Source organism: Acinonyx jubatus, chromosome E4 (assembly GCF_027475565.1).
Source record: "Acinonyx jubatus isolate Ajub_Pintada_27869175 chromosome E4, VMU_Ajub_asm_v1.0, whole genome shotgun sequence".
NCBI classification, from domain to species: Eukaryota; Metazoa; Chordata; class Mammalia; order Carnivora; family Felidae; genus Acinonyx; species Acinonyx jubatus.
The window spans coordinates 51,593,974-51,615,175 of record NC_069395.1 but is presented as its reverse complement, the minus strand read 5'-3'; the positions used below and the strand labels follow the sequence as shown (position 1 = coordinate 51,615,175).

At 41.0% G+C, this 21,202-nt stretch overlaps 1 protein-coding gene across 14 annotated transcripts in view; it reads left to right on the top strand.

The window, feature by feature from the left end:
* RABGAP1L (RAB GTPase activating protein 1 like) overlaps positions 1 to 21,202 on the top strand; it is a 755,477-nt gene that overhangs the window by 704,293 nt on the left and 29,982 nt on the right. For 11 of the 14 annotated variants that reach the window (XM_027074244.2, XM_027074246.2, XM_027074243.2 and 8 more), the window contains one exon: positions 19,872 to 19,964. In XM_027074244.2, the coding sequence (XP_026930045.2) occupies positions 19,872 to 19,964 (93 nt within the window). Of the gene's footprint in view, positions 1 to 16,981; positions 17,517 to 19,871; positions 19,965 to 20,157; positions 20,465 to 21,202 lie in introns of those variants that run through there. The other 3 variants (XM_027074247.2, XM_027074255.2, XM_027074252.2) reach the window with 2 other exon arrangements.

Below are 21,202 nucleotides of genomic sequence, written 5' to 3'. Positions count from 1 at the left end.
CAGTCTATGCACCTGCTTTTACTTTCAGCTGCTGGAGGCCTTTCTATTCCTGTTCCCATGGAAATGAGGAGGGCCGGACGGGTGGAAGGAAGTGAGGGTTGAAATGCATATTTCCCCATACCTTATTTTTCTTGCCTCCTCACAGTTGCCATGGAAATGGGAACATAAATGCCACTCTACTCCAAGCTTTGGAGAGCAGTCATTCATGTGTAAACAGCAATAGAGGGACCCTAAACAGGCATATAAAAAAGCTAATCTTAAGGTCTTTCCTTTTACCTGTGTGTGGCCAAGACGAATTTCGTATTATTCTCATTTGATGTACTCTAAGCGTTAAAAATGATTCAATTAATTTTTAGAGAGTTAGTTTGATATTAGAGAATTCTTTTATGATTGTCAGATGTATATCTAATCTCCATGTGTTAAGCATTCACTATGCATGATGTTTTTTACTTTTTTCTTATCCTTCTCCTACTCCCCCACCCCCCAATTAAAGAAATGAATTTCAATTTAGGGAAGAGCATCCAGTCGCCTAGCGTAAGAAGTCTCCCAAATAGTCTCATTCTTATGCACCATTTCAGAAATTGCCCCACAGAGCAGAGGTAATTATTGGCTCTGTCAAACATATCAAGGAAAACTGCCATTTTTAATTGGTTATCACAGTCTTCTCATTTAGGTAACAAAAATATCCTATGTTAAGTGGATTTCTGTGTGTCTCCACTCATCAGCCCTGTGTCATCACATACCTCCTGTAATACCCATACTCAAAGAAAATATATGGGCATAGTCTTCATCTGTCTTTTTTATTCTGATATTTTAACTAATTAACAAAATCCATTCAAACCACGAGACATTAAGAATATGCTTAACTGAACAAATCGGCTTTAGGCGTCTTTTAAGTATTCAGCTCTGGGTTAGGTTGAAGAAGGAGATATGAAGTTTAAATAAAGAAGGGTTTTGTTTGTTTTGTTTTGTTTTGTTTTGTTTTGCCTTAAGGTATCCTATTCAGGAAAATTCCTACCCCAGGAAACGCTCCTTACCGCCATATGTGATTATTAAATGAGTGGTATAGACACATTCTAAAGAGGCTTAAGGAGGGGAGGGATCATTGGGCTTCACTGAAATGACTGAAAAGACTTGCTTTAAAGACTTCTTTTCCACTGGTTCTCACGGACCTTCTTGTGCGTTTCCTACTGTCACCTTCACAAAGGCCTTTTGTCCTGAACTGTTTTCAGAACTTTCTAAGTATTCTTTCAATTGCCACCTTTCTCCTTTTCTTCATCCTCCCTTCTAATTTAGCTTAGATATGCCATTTCCAGATGAACATTCTTAACCAACACAGTTGAGATCCTTCTGTCCCCTTGTTTTAGCACTCCTCAGTGACTTCTTCCCATTATTGGGACAAGACTTTTCCAGAGAGTTCTAACGTCAGATACTCTGTTTTTGAAGCCCTAGAAGCTACCAAAACAACCAAAACGTTTTTAGTATTTTAGATTCTTCCGTCTTCCACATTGCTTCTCACATCCAGAATGGACACAAACATCTGTGAAGACCATGTGGCGGATTTTTTTTTTCCCGAAAATATGGTCACTAAACTAGCAACTACCAAAATAGGTTCATGCTTCCCTCAACTGGCGGTGACCTAGATCTCCTGATGATCTGGCTTCAGTGCCTTCTCTCCAGCCTGCTCTGCAGATGCCAGACACAAGGGCCTCTCCTAACCCCGGCGGGCACAACTGCCTATTGGCACAGTTGGGAGGCCCATGCTTTTTAGCATCATGCCTCTGCTTACAGCAGCTTCCTTCCGCATCCTTTATGGAACTTGGAAAGAAATAAGCAATAATGAGCTGGGTTGTTTTCTTTACCTTGCTCCTCTCTGTACCTCTTACAGTCCTACCGGCTGTTTCTTCTACTTTCTGCAATTTACATTAAAATACTCCAGCCTACACAGTGTGATGAAACCTGGGTTAAAATACTCCAGCCAACAGTGTGATAAGATGTGTGTTTGAAGCACCCTGATACGGGAATACAGTCCAGGGTTAGTTGGTTGGCATTGGAAAAAGCCTAATCAGGAGATGACCACTATAAATTTATCCCACTTATATTTAAGTCTACACTAGAGGGTTTTCTAATTAGCATAAAGGATGTCAAATAATTTTTAATTGGATTGGCTAGAAATAATGTATAGGCCCCTCTAGCCTTGCATGGATTTTGCATGTAAGATTGTGGCGAGCCAGGCGCTCTGACATCTGCAGAACAGCAGCTGACTCGGAACAGCCTCTGGGCTTGTTTTCCCAAGAAGGATGCTTCCTGCTGGGTAAAAGGGAGTGGGGAGGAAACCAGTGGTCTTGTTTGTGTCTAATCCTTAGAGACTACAGATAACCCAAAAAGAAAAAAAATGGAAGGAAGGAAGGAGGGAGGAAGGAAAAGAAGGATCCTGACACTTGAGAATGGTCACTAGCAAAAGCTCCCCCCAGAACAGTGCTTATAGGCCAGGCCAGCTCCTCCCTAAAGTCTGTCCTAAGTTTCCTGGAGAGTTTGTGAAAACATTCTCCTCTACGAGTCTTCTATCTCCATTACGGCATTAATCAAATTTTATTTTCAACGTTTATTTATTTTTGGGACAGAGAGAGACAGAGCATGAACGGGGGAGGGGCAGAGAGAGAGAGGGAGACACAGAATCGGAAACAGGCTCCAGGCTCCGAGCCATCAGCCCAGAGCCCGACGCGGGGCTCGAACTCACGGACCGCGAGATCGTGACCTGGCTGAAGTCGGACGCTTAACCGACTGCGCCACCCAGGCGCCCCGGCATTAATCAAATTTTAAAGTTTATTGTGAATTTCTTTGCTTTGCTTTGCTTTGCTTTGCTTTGCTTTGCTTTGCTTTGCTTTGCTTTGCTTTGCTTTGCTTTGCTTTGCTTTCCTTTCCTTTCCTTTCCTTTCCTTTCCTTTCCTTTCCTTTTCTTTTCTTTCATTCATTCATTCATTCATTTTTTTTTTTTTTTTTTAAGATTTTAAGTAATCCTTATACCCAACCTGGGGCTCCAGCTCACAAGACCAAGAGTTGCTCTACCCACTGAGCCAGCCAGGCTCCTCTGTCATGAATTTCTTTTTAAGTTTTTGTGTTTTTACTTACTTACTTACTTACTTGTTTATTTATATTTTAACAGAGAGACTGAGAGCAAGAGTAGGGGAGGGCAGAGAGAGAGAGAGAGAGAGAGAGAGAATCCAAAGCAGGCTCCACACTGTGAGCAGGGAGCCCAGAGCCTGACACAGGTCTGAATCTCAGGATTGAGATCATAATCAAGAGTCGGATGCCTAACCAACTGAAACACCCAGCCTCCCCAGTTGTGAATTTCTTAACGAAAGGGTTGTGCCCTAGGTATCTTTGTATCCCAGAGAGCATTTGACCTAGTGTCTTGCACAAAGTAGGTGTTTGTTGAATTAATGAGCATATACACGCACTTCTCATTTCTTTAAGGAACAGACCCAGCATTGGGTCGTGGGGAAACTGGGGGTTCCCAGAGTCTATTAATTAGGTGTTCACAGTTCTCAGGGAGTCAGTAGTAAGTGTCCACAACCATCTCTGCTCTGCTTGATTATCAGTACAAAGATGTGTGGGACTGTCATCAACAGCAAAGGAAAGTAGCACTGTGTCACCTCCTTTCAGAAATTCAGAGCTAAATGTATTTATCATTTCTGTTCCTGCCAGTTCTGACTCTCGATGTAAAGGTGGAAAAATCGTTAGGAAAATTCTTTTTCTTGTGTATCTCTTAGGCAGTGTTGAGGCAGCATATATGGCTAACCGAGTAGATAAAAAGGGTAAAGTGACAGCAGAAGACCAGGGAGAAAAAAATACAAGGGGCTTAAGTACGGTACGTAGATTTTTAAAGCAAAGCAAAATGAAACAATGTTACTTAAATGGTAGTATGGTCTAGTAGTTCAGAGCAAGGGGTTTGGACCTTGGCTGCTGGGATTGGAATGAATCCCCACCTTGCTAGCTGTGTGACCTTGGGCAAGTAAGTTGTTTAATCTCTCTGGGTCTGTGTTTTCTTCTCTTTAAAGTGAGGATAATAATAGCACCTACCTTATGCATGTGGGGCTAAAATAAATTAATACATCTAAAGCATATAGCGTTTGGTGCCTCTCTTATAGGAAGCGCTGGGTGTGTGTGCTATTTCTATAGTGACATGGCCAAATCACCGCTCTAAAGGCAGAAGAAGAAGGCTAATTTCAGTCTGTTTACCTCATGTGAATAATCTTCCTGCTTTGAATCTCCCACAAACTGGTGCTTATACTTAGGTGAAACTTACCACATTCTACCCTAAATTACGGAATTATTTGTAAGCTCCTTAAAAGCAAAGGCTGTCTTCTTTGTCTTCCTCTTAGCACCCAGAAGAGTGCTTACATAACAGCCTGGCTTATACAATAGCTCTTTAATAATAACTATTTGGGGAACTGTAAAGGAGACAGAGTAGGTTGATCTATGAGGTTGGTCCCTGGAGGCCCTGTTCCTTGGGTTGGTGCCTGTGTACCTCTCACACTTTTTCAGCCTCAGCTGGCCTTTTCTGTCCCGACGGTGCTTCACCTGACCTTTGGTCCCTCAAACCAGCCCTCTTTCCCAGAGCCAGCTTCATGGGCACGAAGCGTGCGCAGTCGCACAGGCCCCCACGCTTGGTTGAATGCTCTATCATCTTGGGGTGGTTGGGTGGCTCAGTTGGTTAAGTGTCTGAATCGTGATTTCGGCTCAGGTCATGATCTTGCAATTTGTGGGATTGAGCCCCGCAAGGGGTGCCACGCGGACAATGCAGAGCCTGCTTGGGATTCTCTCTGTCCCTCTCTCTGCCCCTCCTCTGCTCGCTCGCTCTCTCTCTCTCTCTCTCTCTCTCTCTCTCAAAATAAAAAAAACAAACATAAAAAAGAGAGAGGGAATGCTCTACCATCTTGAAATTAGCACTTTTTACATAAGGAATCTCAGGTTTTGTTTTGTACTGATCCTGCAAACTATGTGGCCGTTCACGCTCCTTCCCATCCTGTGCTACTTGTTCCCTCTGCTGGGAGCACTTTTTCTCCCCACTCTTCTCTGGCTAACTTACTCCTCAGGTTAATTGTCATTCCTCAGAGACATAAGCAAAATTAGAGCCACATGCGTTATTATCTGTCCACCTTGACTTCTCCCTCACGGTGCCCACCTCACTTTGTAAGTGCAGTATCGACTTAAATCGTGTGATTACGTCTTTAAAGACTCTCTCCCCACCAGACTGAGCTCCTTGGGACAGACTGTGCATTTGTTCCTGGATGGCTGTGCCAGCTACACAGTAGGGAGTCAAGAAGTATTTGTTGAATGAATGAATGAGTGGATGAATGGGTGATTTTTAAAAATGCAGACTAGGTATAAGTTTTCCTTCCCATCTTAAAAAGGGATGTATAAAAATGGCAGTGCAATCATGCAGGTTGATACTCTGCTGATGCCAACTAACCAATTTCCTTACTGCCTTTAAAGGTACATGAATACAGAGAAGGCTCCCCTTTCTCACTCTTTTCCACTGTTTGTCCTTCTTAGCCTGGTATATTAAGGTTAAATCTTTCTAAAGACAGAAGTACTCAGATTGTCTTAGCATATTAGTCTTGAATGAAATGTCTTCTAGCATAAATGTCCCTGGTCTTCCACCCATTAAGAGTACTTTTAGCAAGAGATACGTATTTACTTTTGTTCCATTTGCCAATGACAACCTGACATAAAAGTACTGTTTCAGATTCCTTAGCATTCAGTGGTGCCAGGGTCAGTGTTATTATAATGAATGTAGCATTTGATGGTAATAAAGAACAGTGTCCTGCTTGGCTGCCCCACCATTCCTTCTCCTCTGTATCATTGTCTAATTTTAAATAAGCTTAATTAGCTCTCTTTGAATGAATACCTGTATCGGCTTTCTGCGGCCCAGTTTTGGGACTACATCTGGTTAATCTACTCCCTGGACTCAGACCAACACCATTCAACATGTAACCAGATTTAGCACATTACCTACCATCTTACAGTCTTAAGTTTTAGCACTTGGTGGTCATTCTGTTATTTTCTAAACTCTATAATAAAAATTTTAAGTGATCCATCTCCAGCCAAAGCCTTACTCAGAAGTAGAATTTTACTTGAGACATTACAGAGGATGTTGAGCACTTTCCCCCAAAATAAAAGAAATACCACCATCCATTATGGTACACCAACTTAGCATATGCCCGCTTCTTAATTTTCACAAAGAGAAAAATAGAATGTTTATAACTCAATCTAAAGTTGAGGATATAGTGAGATAAGAATTCTTATTACTTAAAAAGAAAAACGGGCAAAAATGTCTCTTTTTTTTCTCTCTCCTTCAAGTGCAAGGAATCTGAGAAAAATAGATTTAAAATCCAGCAGAAGGAGTGCTAGTTGCTAGTGAACCAGCTGCAGCTGTGGCGTGTGGGTGAAGAAAGGAACCTGGCATTTTTTTGTACAACTCAGGATGTGAAGCAGTGGGAACAGAAAGAAAGAAATACAAGAAATAATACACAGAGAAGAAAGGCATTCTCAATGAAGCTATAGGCTCCCCAAAATGTTCCATCTAAGTGTTGACTGATTCCAATACCTTAAGGTAATTTGCTTTATGCTGTAAATCTCCTGGGTGGTTTATGCCTCAGTACTTTTTTTCAGACAGCTGAGAGAGGAGAAAAATATATGATTTCAGTCTGCCCCCTCTTGAGATTTTATGAAATTCTACGCAGACTTCTCCCAGAGTTAAATTCCTGTTTCAACCACCCCGGGGTTCATTTGACCTTCTCTTTTTTCTGGCTTGTCCAGAAAATTCAGGTTGAAGATGTTTATACTTTTCTGAGCTCCCCTACTTGATGCTAGGTAATATGGCAGATGTCTTAGGTTCATTATCTCCTAGTCAGGTGTTTATATAAAATAGTATCTCCACCATCCTGCAGCTGATTAGCTTGGTCTGTTGCAGCAGGCTACTGATGAGGCTTAGCAAAGGCCCTGGATTTGAGAGCTGCGTGTGCCGGATACATGACGGGCAGTGTAGATGACAGGCATGTGACAAGTAAGGCTTGACGTTGGTGTCAAAAGACCTGTTGGGTCAGTTGTTATTATGGTCCCTCTTCATATTACTTAGTCTTCCTCATTGTGTAGAATGGGTACAGTTAACCCATTTTGGGGCTTTGTGAGGCTTAGGGAACACAAAATATGTGAAGTGCTCTGGCCAGGGCCAAGGCATGCATTATTGTGCTCAATAAAAGGAGATGGTTATAGTAGTGTGATTTGTGTTACCCCCTTTTTAAAACATAAATGATGGGAGCTCTGAATAAGAGGTTTAAATGATTTGCTTCTGAAATTACATAGTATTCAACAGAGAGGGATTTCAAATGTGAGCCTGTTCAACCCTAAACCACCTTACATATAATTCTGTTGCTTACATATTTATTCTTGAAGTGCGTGGTTTTTCTTTTTGTTTATTTATTTTTTAATTTTTTAAAAATGTTCATTTATGTTTGAGAGACAGAGAGAGTATGAGCAAGGGAAGGGCAGAGAGAGAGGGAGACAGAATCCAAAGCAGGCTCCAGGCAAGCTCAGAGCCTGACACAGGGCTCAAACTCACAAACCATGAGATCATGACCTGAGCCGAAGTCAGACGCTTAACCGACTGAGCCACCCAGGAGCCCCTGGTTCTTCCCTTTTCAAAACTCAACTTTGTCCTTGTAGCCAAACTGTTTATGTAATAGATTCTTGAAATATTTTAGAACATTAAAAATAGTCCTTCCTAATCTTACAAATTTATTCTGTCCTAAAGCTTATTTATAAATTGGTTGTTTGAAACACAGAATGGATATTTCTTTAGAAGTTGGTGGTCATATTCTCAGGCCAGTTCATTAAAAGCCTCTGTAGCTTGTCCCCCATTCCCTTAGCACTTGATATTTTAATCCAATGGTTTTCAAATGGATAACACAGTATGGCATAATTGCCTGAGCTTTATAAAATAGGAGGTGCCTAACCATACCTTAGACCTTTCAATTAGAATCTTGGGGTGAGTATGCTGAATCCATCCCAGCAGAAGCAATGGCATCCTAAAAATCTGAGATAGGACAGAATATGTGCAGAAGGAGGTAAAAGAAGTCCAGTGTGGCTGGAACAGAGACTGGTGACCCCTAAATTCTTTTGATTATGCAAACCTGTTGGTAAAAGTAATTTAAGCACATACTTCCAATATATGTCTCTTCACTTTTTAAATAAATTAATGTGTACTTTAATAAAATAGGCACAAAAATAGACATTTTTAAAAGATGAGGTTAAAAAAATAAAAATTAAAAAAATAAGGTTAGAAAACGGAACTAGAAGTTTGAATAATTGCCTTTTGCATCTACTTAGATACTTCCATGTGCTCCCTGGGATGGGAGCTCCACTTTTGCAAAATACAGGCATAGGCAGAGGGGGGAAAAAGTAGATAGAGACCAGATCCTATATGATCAGCAGAGCTATGTCAAGTATTCCTCTCTTTATCCTAAATGCAACAGGAAGCATTTGAAAAATTTAGGTAGAGGAATGACAACAGATTTGCATTCTGAAAAAAAAAGGTTGGCTGTCCTATGGAATAGGTTTGGAGCAGAGCAAGGACAAATCCAGGGAGACCACTTGGGAGGTTATTGCAGTGATGAGAGGAGGTTATGGGTTAAACTAGGGCAGTGTCATTGAGGTTCAAGAGAAGAAGACAAACTAGGAGACATTTGGAGGCATGTTCTGTAGAATCTAGTGAGTGATTTCATGATCCTCAGTGGGACAGGGGTCACTGCTGGGTTTCTGGCTCAAGCGTCTGGATGGAAGATGAACAGTGGGAGAACTGGTTGGGCGTAGAGAGTGGGTGATGAAGTCCAGTTTAAATGTTTCTTATGTGAAATATCCAAAAGATGATGGGAAGTTAGCAGTTGGATATGTAGGTTGAGCTCAGTAGAAGTCCTGGGCTGGAAACTATAAAAGAAGAGCTGTCAACGTATGATAGTAAATAAATTACCTCCGGATATTATCTATTGATAGGAAGGCTCGAGCTTTTTATGGACCGAGGAGTTCCATAAAAATAGTATGCAAGATTAGATTCATAGGACTAGAGACAAGGAATTAGAAATGAACAGACAAGGGGTACCTGGGTGGCTGTCAGTTAGTTGTCTGACTCTTGCTCTTGGCTCAGGTCATGGTCTCACAGTTTGTGAGATAGAGCCCCAAGTCTGGCTCTGCACTGGTGGCTTGGAGCCTGCTTGCAATTCTCTCTCTTCCCCTCTCTCTCTGCCCCTCTTCCACTCATGCTTGTGTACTCTTTGTCTCTTTCTTTCTCTCACTCTCTCTCAAAATAAATAAACTTAAAAAAGAAAAAGAACAGACAAGCATTTTCTATAAAATGCCACGGTTTCTGGGAATGCAAGCTGGTGCAGCCACTCTGGAAAACAGTGTAGAGATTCCTCAAAAAACTAAAAATAGAACTACCCTACGACCCAGCAATGGCACTACTAGGCATTTATCCACGGGATACAGGTGTGCTGTTTCGAAGGGACACATGCACCCCAAAGTTTATAGCAGCACTGTCAACAATAGCCAAAGTATGGAAAGAGCCCAAATGTCCATCGATGGATGAATGGATAAAGAAGATGTGGTATATATACAATGGAGTATTCCTCGGCAATCAAAAAGAATGAAATCTTGCCATTTGCAACTACGTGGATGGAACTGGAGGGTATTATGCTAAGTGAAATTAGAGAAAGACAAAAATCCTATGACTTCACTCATGAGGACTTTCAGAGACAAAACAGATGAACATAAGGGAAGGGAAACAAAAATAATATAAAAACAGGGAGGGGGACAAAACAGAAGAGACTCATAAATATGGAGAACAAACTGAGGGTTGCTGGAGGGGTTGTGAGAGGGGATGGGCTAAATGGGTAAGGGGCATGAAGGAATCTACTCCTGAAATCATTGTTGCACCATATGCTAACTAATTTGGGTGTAAATAGAAAAAAAATCTGAAAAATAAAATGTCACAGTTTCTTAAAGTTGCTATAACATTGGGAACAGGCAGCTTGTATAAGAATGTAGTAAAGAAAGTAGAAATGGATATTTCAAAAGCTTTCATAGATACTTTGATGAGCATGCTACATTCAGGAGTGAGCCATGAATGTTGGATAGTGACTCACATCATACAATTATTCATTAATGAGTCCAGGAACCTGTCACAGGTGTGTTCACCATTAGACTTGAGTGATTGGAAAGCTGAACACGCCAGATGAGATGACAGCAGTGCAGCACTCAGGAAAAGAATGCCTCGTAGTTTGATGTCTGTAAGCCTTGGGAGCTCTGTCAGAGTTACAAGAGATAAGTACTTTCCTTGTCTCCACTGCCTTAAACCATTGTATTCCTTCCTAGAATACAGATTGCCAGAGGCGGGGGATGAAATGGGTAAAAGGGGTCACAAAGTACGAACTTCCAGTTATAAAATAAAGAAGTTCTAGGGATGTAATGTACAGCATGGTGACTATAGTTAATAATACTCTAATGCTCATCTGAAAGCTGCTAAGAGAGTAGATCTTACAAGTTCTCATCACATAAAAATAATTCTTATAACTATGTATGGAGACGGATGTTAATTAGACTTGCTGTGATCATTTTGCAGTATATACAAATCTTGAATCCTCATATCGTACATGTGAAACTAATATAATGTTATCTGTTAACTGTACCTTAATAAACGAATAATACAATTGGGGCGCCTGGGTGGCTCAGTCGGTTGAGCGTCCGGCTTCGGCCCAGGTCGTGATCTCACGGTTTGTGAGTTCGAGCCCCGCACGGGCTTGCTGCAGTCAGCACAGAGCCTGCTGCGGATCTTCTGTCCCCTCTTTCTGCCCCTTCCCTCCTTGCAATCTGTCTCTCAAAAATAAATAAATCTTTAAAAAACAAAGAATACAATTAGTAATCATTTATAGGCTCTTATGTTCTCTGAAGGTTCCCCCCACCAATCCTGTGGGGTAAAACTGTCATTGACTATGTTTCCCCTTCATCCTAGTGCTTAAAAGCTCAACAAGACTCAAAGTAGCTTCATTTGCTGAACACTGTGAAGAGGATTCAGTGAAGCCTCACAGGACATGGCCCTCTTCTCTTGACTCCTTCCCATCTATTTCTTCCCAGGAATTTAGGCCACTGCAAACTGACTGCTAGAATTCTGATTGCCACTGATCCACTTTCTCTCCAGATTTTGACGGGTCCTTGCAGAACTAACTCTGAATTAGAAATTCTCAGCCCCCTGTACCCCAGGTCACCAAGAAATATGCTACCATAGTTATCTATTTGTTTCTCTCTCTAATGATTAATGTATTAAATGGGATCATTTATATTCAAAGAAATTATCTGAAGTGAGCAAGAGTGATACATAATTTCTAGTACCTTTGGCTTATTGATTTTTAGGCACTCAGACTCCTGACCAGCCAGGAAAATATTAAAGAGATCCTAGCAGCCTTTTTATTTAAATAGTGGCTTACTGTGCCAGTATTTGCATCCATTAATAAATATTTTTGTGTCTTTCATCTTTGAAATAGAGAAGCAGATTTATCAAGCTTTGAATAATACATCTGACAAGTGACTAGCCCATTGTTAAAATTTAGCACAGGGGAAATGCTATTTTTTAATTGGTCAGGAAAGCTTACATAAACCAGTCATAATGGAAATCCTCCTCACTGGAGTGTGCCTTCCCCTCCCCCTAAAAGAATTTCTTCTTGATCACCCTTGTATCTTTTATGAACATATGTACTTATATGCCTTGTATTGCACTTGCAAAACTATATGGTAATTAGACACTTGGCACTACATCAAGACTTTCAGCTTTTTTTTTTAATGTTTATTTATTTTTGAGAGAGAGAGCACGAGCTGGGGAGGGGCAGAGAGAGAGAGAGGGAGACACAGAATCTGAAACAGGCTCCAGGCTCTGAGCTGTCAGCACAGAGCCCGATGTGGGGCTTCAACCCACGAACTGTGAGATCATGACCCAGAGTCGGACGCTTAACCGACTGAGCCACCCAGGTGCACCAAGACTGTCAGCTTCTTGAGGAGATTTGCCTTCATTGGTCCCAGGCAGTAGAGCAAAGTGGTTGAAGAGGGCAGAATCTGGAGGTAGATGGTGGCCTAGATCCCCGCTCTGACTCTCCGTTTACCAGCTGTTTGATCTTGGGAAAGTTACCTCTCTTCAATTCCCTTATTTGTAAAATCTAAATAATACCTCACAGAGTTGTTGAGAGGCTTAAATATATAATTTTCTAAATTATAGCTTTAAAAGCGTTAGGGAATTCTTTGACATGCAGACACTCCACGTTTCTCTGAGTGCCGGTTACTGCCGATCAAAAACAGAGCGGAAGGATGCGGACGTCAGAATGTACGAATGCAGCGCTGACTACCTCGAATGCCAGCCCAGGCCTCCCCTTGGCTTTTCTGAAGCACAGCTCAGAGCCCTTCAGCACAAAACCCACTTTTTCTCAAGTGTCTACCCTTTGTGCCTCCCATTACCCAGTGTCCTCCCCTCCCTGTTTGGAAAGCTGTATTGGCCATCCTAATTGACTGGAGGGCACTACCAGCATTTGATAGGTGACATCTAAATGGGCCAAGGACACTCAGGGCTCAGAAACGGGAAGTGGAATCTAATACAACCCAAAATCTTTCCACCCAAAATGACAATAGTACTCCTACCTTGAGAAACACTAGTAGTCCCTAGATTCTTTTCTCTACTTAAATTGGGAATCAATTTTTCACAAAACTGATGCACAATTGCATAAGATCAGCCTGTACCAGAAACCATGCCATGTACCTTGCAGAGTGTAGACCAGGTTGAAAATTCTCCACACATACAATCTGCTGTGTTGTGTCTCTTTCCTCTTTTCTGTGTGTGAGTTTCCCTTAGGTTAATGTGATGGGTGTGCTTCAAGTTTGTTACTTAAGAGTTCTAGTGGGGCACCTGGGTGGCTCAGTCAGTTGAGTGTCCAACTCCGCCTCAGGTCATGATCTCACAGTTTGTGGGTTCGAGCCCCGCGTCAGGCTCTGTGCTGACAGCTCAGAGCCTGGAGCCTGCTTCAGATTCTGTGTCTCCCTGTCTCTCTGCCCCTTCCCCATTCATGCTCTGTCTCACTCTGTCTCAAAAATAAATAAAACATTGATAAGAAAAGTTCTATTATTCCATTATTTACAATTCAGACTTTAAGATCTGTGTTGTTTTAGGACTCCTAAACTCCTTAATGTATAAAGAGCACATTTGATAATTAGGAGATCCAACAAGATCATGTGTGTAAGAGAAGAAGTATGTTTTATTAAAAATAACTAATGTTGGGGCACCTGGGTGGCTCAATCGGTTGAGTGCCTGTCTTTGGCTCAGGTCGTGATCTAATGGTTTGTGGGTTTGAGCCCTGCGTCAGGCTGTGCTGATAGTGTGCAGCCTGCTTGGGATTCTCTATCTCCCTCTCTTTCTGCCCCTCCCCAGCTTGCTCACTCTTTTTCTCTCTCTCTCAAAAATAAACATTAAAAAAAACTGGGGTGCCTGGGTGGCTCAGTTGGTTAAGTGACTCTCTTGATTTCAATTCAGGTCATGATCTCCTGGTTTGTGGGATTGAGCCCTGCATTGGGCTCCACACTGGGTGTGGGGCCTGCTTAAGATTCTCTCCCTTTCTCTCTCTGCCCTTCTACCACTCATGCTATCTCTCTCTCAAAATAAATAAGCTTTTAAAATATTGTTAAAATTTTTCAAAAAAATAACTAATGCACGTGAAATTTAAGTATTAATAAGGAGTACTCAAAATAATGTAATAAAAGTAAAAATAAGGCAATAGCCCAGCTAAGTGTGATTAGTGAGATAAAGATTATTAAGGCAAGTTCATCTAAAACTAGTTGATATATGGGTCACCTGGGTGGCTCAGTCAGTTAAGTGTCAAATTCTTGGTTTCGGCTCAGGTCATGATCTCATGGTTCATGAGTTTGAGCCCCACGTCAGGCTCAGTGCTGCCGGTGCAGAGCCTGCTTGGGAATCTCTCTTTCCCTCTCTCTCTCTGTCCCTCTCCCACTCACGTACACACTCTCTCTCTCTTTCTCAAAATAAATAAACTTTAAAAAAATTAAATTAATTGACATACAACAAAAAATTATAAATCTATATATATATATATATATATGCACATATTTTAATTCTATTAGAGTCATACATAAAAATAAGAAATATATGCTTTAGGGGGCGCCTGGGTGGCGCAGTCGGCTAAGTGTCTGACTCTTGATTTCAGCTCAGGTCATGATTTCATTGTTTGTGAGATTGAGCCCCAAGTCGGGCTGATGGTGCAGAACCTGCCTGGGATCCTCTCTCTCCCTCTCTGTCTGCCCCTCCCCTACTCACGCTCTTTCTCTGTCAAAATGAATAAATAAGCACTTAAAAATATATATGCTTTAGATGAAAAGAAGAGGGAGAGCATGGGAAAAGAAAGTTGAACATATTCTTTAGTCTTCCTCTCCTACATCTCTAACTGAGGCCAGCATGATGAACATTGAAAGAATAAAGCAAATTAGTAACTATTGTATTTTCTTCTTCCTGGTTATCGAAGGTCACCATGGAGCACTCCCCCACCATTCCCTTACCACCCCCTTTCCCTTAAGTTCATAAAGCTCTTTTCTGTATATTTCCCGATAACAGCTGAATAGAACCCATTTTCATCAGTAAATGGCAGGTGACTGCATTGGTGACCAGGACAGGAGTTAATAAAGCCTCTCCAGTGATTTAGTGTGATCGTCAGGGGAAGAGATGAAAAAGGCCCCTTGATTTAGTGCATGTCCTTCAAACTGCTGTTCATGAAATCATTTTAGAAGGTCTGAACAGGCATTTAAAAAATGGAATATGATAAAACGTAATAGGAAATATCAGCAGGCATTGTATAGATCCTTAGCAAAAACTGAGATTTAAGAAATACCACAACTAGTTGCCATCAGTGGTGAGTGGGAGAAGGCAGGAAAGGACTGAATGAGTCTACACATTGGTCTGGGGTGGAGTTGTTTTTATCTTTTGCTTACTGCTATTCTGATACTTGTAACACAGGAGCTAACAGTATATGGTTTATTTTATGTTGACATAATTTGCAATTGGTTATAAAATGAAGGGGGCAGGGAAGTTTTTATCTTGCTTTCAGCGAAAGTGTAAATAAAAACTTTCAACTGAGTTTTGTTTATAAACACGTGGTAGCTCAGTCGATAGTGGTTACGACATATAATATGTTGTATTGGTCTCCTACTGTCACCTAATTTAGAGACTTTAAAGAGCACAAACTTATGATTTTACAGTTCTGTAGGTTAGAAGTCTGACAGGGTCTCACTAGGCTAAGATCAAGGTGTCAAAGGCGCTGCAATCCTTTCTGAAGGCTCTCTTTGCCTTTTCTAGCTTCCAGAGGCTTCCAGAGGCCCCCATTCCTTCACTCAGGGACCTCTTCCTCCATCTTCAAAGCCAGCAATATTGAATTTCTTTGGCTTTTCTGCAATAGTCGCATCTCCTCTGATTGAAGTCTGGAAAAGTTCTCCTCTTTTAATGACTTTGTACGATTCCATTCAGTCCATCCAGAAAGTCCAAGATAATCTCCCCAAGCCAAGATCCTTGACCTCAATTACATCTACAAAATCTATTTTGCCACGTTAAGGTAGCATATTCCTAGGTTCTGGGGATCAGGGTACAGACTTCTTTGGGAGGCCATTTTTTTTTTGTCTATCATAGTTGTCTATATTGACTCTTGCTTCCAAAATATTTTTCTTGTAAAATAAATTTATGTAAGGAAATTAGTTGATTTAAGGAAAACATAGTAGAAAATGTGCTTGGACATGGCAAAAATAATGAAAATGGCATTCAAATGACTAAAGTTTGGGAAATACACTTCCCCTGACAGCCCAATACCAGAAGAGACTATAGGCCAGAGAGACGGGAGACCCGCCCAGATTCCGGTTGCTCTGCCACAACCAGCTGGTTCTGTCCAGCCTTCTCAGCCACATGGCTTCACTTTCCTCATCCTGAAGGTGGGGATTATACCAGCCAGACGGTCTCCAAAGGTCCTTCCACATCCAAATTCCTAATTCTATGTAAATGGTTATGTTATAAATTTAAATGTCAGGGTTAAATATATCATGAAATATATCTAAATGTCATGTACTATTCATAAGATTAAAACAAGGGTTCTGTTTTAAATGCTTACTTCTTCCCCAAATTTAGTTGTTAAGTCCAAAATGTCAGGCCTTGGCTGGTTATTTCAATCATCGCTGTCATACTTGTGAGAGATTGTCTTGCCAGGGTTTTTCTATTCGAAGGTTGTTTGTTTTTAATAAACACCATTTTGAACTGGTGAATACTTTTATCATTGCTCTTATCAAACAATTGTGGATTTTTTGAGGACATTTCCTGAACTTAACCAAATAGGGAGTATTAGGTAGAAGATGAACAGTTGGTGAAAGAAGTCTCCCAAATTAGGTAGGCATTTAAAAGGATTGGTGATTCAGCATGCCTGAGTGGCTCAGTCCGTTAAGTGTCCGACTTCAGCCCAGGTCATGATCTCACGGTTTGTGGGTTCGAGCCCCACATCGGGCTGTGTGCTGACAGTGCAGAGCCTGTTTGGGATTCTCTCTCTTTCTCCCTCTGTCTCTCTCTCAAAATAAATAAATAAACTCAAAAACTTAAAAGGATTGATGATTCTTCAAGTGCACACTTATATTAAAAACATTTAACAAGGGGAGAGATACCTCTACCACTCTTGAGATAATAAGTTGTTTCACTTCTGGTAATTCTTGATGACTTTCTGTTCTTTTAATTAAAACTACATATTAAGGAGGTATTTTATTCCTTTCTCTGCTAAGAAAACCTTCAAGCTCAATATTATATTCCCTAAAATAAAATCAATTTTGTCCTGAAATGCAGTTTGAAAAAACTGTGACAGGCTGTGTTCTTTGATTATCTCGTAAATAACAGTTTCATATCAGCTCACCTTCCTCCTGCCCCCTCCCCTCTTTCATTTTGTGCCAATCACAGGTGGATGCTCAGTATCACCCCGCAGCACAAGATAAATAAGCTTGGAAGGTTTCCTAGCAACATATTGTTCTGGGAACCTGCTCTGTTTCCCTGAACTCGATGAAGCCAAACATCTTAGAATCTCAGCCAGATGGGCAAGGATGAGCTTATTGAGGGTGTTTAATGCATTTTTTTAAAAATTTCACATTGAAATGAACCTTTTAACATAAGTAGCAAGATTGACTTTTAAAGGGATACTTTTTTACATGAAAAAAAATTCTGTAGCACTTGGAATTTGAGAAATACGGTTTTAGAAGAAATGCTCGTTGAAGCACGCTTGCAATGTGGCATCCAGTCATTGGTGACTGGATCCATCGTAGAACCGGCTGGGAAATACTTCCGCATAGGACTGCTGTTCAGTTGCAGAAATCCTGACTTACTTCCCATCTTGAAGGTAAATGGCCTTGGGAGGAAGCACCCTCCTTACAGAACTCCCTTCTCCCCCTTGAGCCTGCTCCCAGGAATGCCCGAAACACCTGTCCCTGCTTGAAGCTCTGAGACCTTCTTCTTCCCTTTTGCCTCGGCTCCAGGGCTACCAGTGCTGGAGATTTGCCAGTTCATTTTAAGAGGCTGGTTTTGGGTTTTGGAGTGTATGATTAATAACACACAGGGGCAAGAAACCTAGAGGAAATGGAGGCTCCCTATTAAAGTCAAGAAAAAAAATCATGTTGTTGCTGCTGTTTTGTTGGCACACGACCATGTATGTTTTCCTGGTTTGTCTGATGCGCTTGAGGCCACACGGCCGGCAGGTGGTGCTTCCCTCTCTTTTGCACTCTGGTTGGTCGGGTGGATTGTTGAAGGTCTCTGGAGATGGAGTAAGACAAAATCAGTGTCTCCTGACACTTGCCAGCAGTGGTTTTGCGATTCAGTGACACCCTGAAAAATGTCCTTACTTCTTGCTCGACTGGGGAGATATTCCCCCATCAGCCAGATGAATATTGTCATCATGTGGTTGTTGAATTATGATAATCCACTGTCTCAAATTTGGACTGAGTTTGTGCAACTTCCCAGGTGTGGTAAGAAGCAGGTAATTCCAGTATTTCAGAGTGCTCCTGGATGGAACAGAAGAATTAGAGTAAGATGGGGCAGGACACATGGCATCTCTGCTTTGCATTTAACACACTCTCTGGCCAGATTCTCACACACTAATTACATGTTTTTTAAATACCATATTTTGAACTCGACAAGAAACACTCTATTGAGAGAGCCTCGTCTGGGCCAATGTCTTAAATGGGTATCATGACACAGTGACTTAAGTAGGTGTCATGACAGTTACTGAGGAGCATCAACGCACATCCCTGCCTTCAAGTTCCTAAGAATCTAGAAAAATAACACATGCATTATCTTTAAAAAAAATTAGGCAAACCTTTTCTTCCTCTCAAGTCACTTACTTGAAGACCTAAACATTGAATAAAGATTTTGATGTTGAAAGGAATTCTGTCATTTTGATTGTTCAAGGAAAGCCTAAAAGTAGACTTAATCTGTTATATGGAATATAAGAGGTTATAATACGTTAATTTTATTGAATACTTTAAAAAACGTTTAAAAAAAATATCCAGGAACTGGGGCACCTGGGTAGCTCAGTCAGTTAAGCATCTGACTTCGGCCCAGGTCATGATCTCACGGTTCACGAGTTCAAGCCCCCGCCGGGCTCTGTGCTGACAGTGCAGAGCCTGGAGCCTGCTTCGGATTCTATGTCTCCCTCTCTCTCTGTCCCTGCCCTGCCCCTACTCACACTCTGTCTCTGTCTCTCTCAAAAATAAATAAACATTAAAAAAATAATAATAATAATAAATATCCAGGAACCACACAATATTTTAGATACTTTGCCTGTGTTACAGCATTTAATTCTCCTGACAGACATTTTGAAGGAGAAATGTATTTGCCTGGCATGTTACAGATGAAGAAATTCAGGCTAAGAGAGGTTAAATACCTGTTTGCCAAGAGGTTTCATAGTTAATAATAAAAAAGGTAGGCATTCAGACTTTGATCCATCTAGTGCCAAATTCTATGACCTTTATACTATGTTAAGTTTATTTGTTTATTTTTAGAATTTGAAGATTCTGTAAGATCTAGTCTTTTTCCAGTAAACAGACTACTTTCTTTTAAAGATGACACAATTTTAGCAAGAAATAGATGAGTTGTTTCAATGATTTTCTATTATCTCATTACAGCACAATGATTCTGTTATTTCTTGGGAGTTTTCAGTGACAAACTTCCTTCTCGCTGGATGGTATATTGACTATTTAAATGTGTTTTTGTTGCTCAGTTTTTTTTATTTTTATAAAATAATTTTCATTTTTAACCTGGTAGAAGGCTATGAATGAATGTTACTTAAAAGTATTTAGAGTTAATAGCACTGTTAAATACATTTACAAGAAAAGTTGTGACGTAACAATATTGCAGAACAGAAATGGACGGACTGTAGCCCATGTTTGTAAATAAAGTGTTGTTGGAACACAACCACTCTGATTTGTCTATGTGTCACTTGTGGCAGCTTTTTGTGCAGTAACAACAGAGTAGGGAAGCCGTGACCTAGACTATGTGGCCCACCAAGCCTAAAATACACTATCTGGACCTTTACAGAAAAAGGTTGCAGATTCTTGCTCTAGAGTCTAGACTTCTTCCCCCTCTCCTTTGAGTTGGGTGTGCTCCATTAGAATGCCAGAGACTTAAGTGGGAAACACATCAGAAAATGTTTTCCTAAAGAATCGCCTTGTCTAACGTGCTTTTTCTCTAATCCCTGCAGGTACCGACCAAGAAACTGAAGAAATATGAGAAAGAATATCAGACAATGCGAGAGAGTCAGCTGCAACAAGAAGACCCAATGGATAGATACAAGGTATGGGCGGCAGGGGTCACCCGTCAGAGCAAAGTGCCTTCTGCACCCGAAGGTCGCAGTAAGTGTGGCAAGTTCAGTGTCCTCTGCTCCCTTTTGATAGACTTAGATGCTCTCTGACCATGATAAATGTCCAGGTATGTTTTCATTTCAGGAAACTCTTGAGTAGCCAACCATAATATTTCTTTTCTTTCAGTTTGTATATTTGTAGGAAACTCCACCTGTTGCATTTATACTGGGAGTCTTCATAAGAAGCTGAGAGAAAGAGAGGGGAAAAGGAAAGAAAGTGGCTATCGACTACTTTCAAAAATGAGAAAAAAAGGAAAATGGCCAAGTACTGTTTTAGCTGTGCGTGGTCACATCCACAAAGACTGTTAGAAGGTGAACTGTTCCAAGCCTGGCACCAGAATGTTTCAGACTTCCCTCTGTCTGTGGCAAATGTTAAAAATACAAACTCATTTGGAAGGAAAAATAAAACCCACAAAGGTTAATGGAGCACAGTATTGGTGTTTGTTGCAACATTTATTTCTACAAATTTATGAGAAACAAGTGACATTTCACTACAGTATGCAGTTTCAGAATCAGAGTGATTTCAATTTAATATCTTAGTTAACTGTAGTATTTTGTTTTCCATGGGGCCATTCACAGAGATCCATCTCTTCAGTGGTAATTAGCAGCACTGTTCCCATGATGCAGTGTTGGGGAAACACTGATTTTGAACTTATTTTTTCCAACTGTAATATTATTGTCCCTTGAACATGTTTTTAATTCCTCAGATTCCTACAGGTGCATAATGGTTCCCTCCCTCTGCATGTCAGTAACATTAGGATTAGAGAATATTGCATTTTCACACAGAGCATCACCAATGCCAGAATAGCCTACCAAATAATATACTGGGGTCGCATTGTCAGATCGCCCACAACAGGGTGACTTGTACCTCTGTGACTCCGGTTGCCTTTATGTGGTCGGAAACACATGGGCAGCTGTAGTCACAGAACGGCTTGTCCTCGCTGCTGAACTGAATAGCGCGGGGGTGGGGGGCTCGGAGTGGGGTGTGGCGGCAGCAGTATGTGGATTTTGTGGTCAGGCCTGAGTTCAAATCCTGGCTTTCAAAAAACAAAAACACCGTCGTAGGATTTGGAATCCACATTAGGGGTTTCAATATCTACCCCGTTGTTCAGCAGCTTGGGCTGTTAGTGAACTTCTTCCTCCTCTGTAAAGCATGTAGCTTGGGCAGTTCC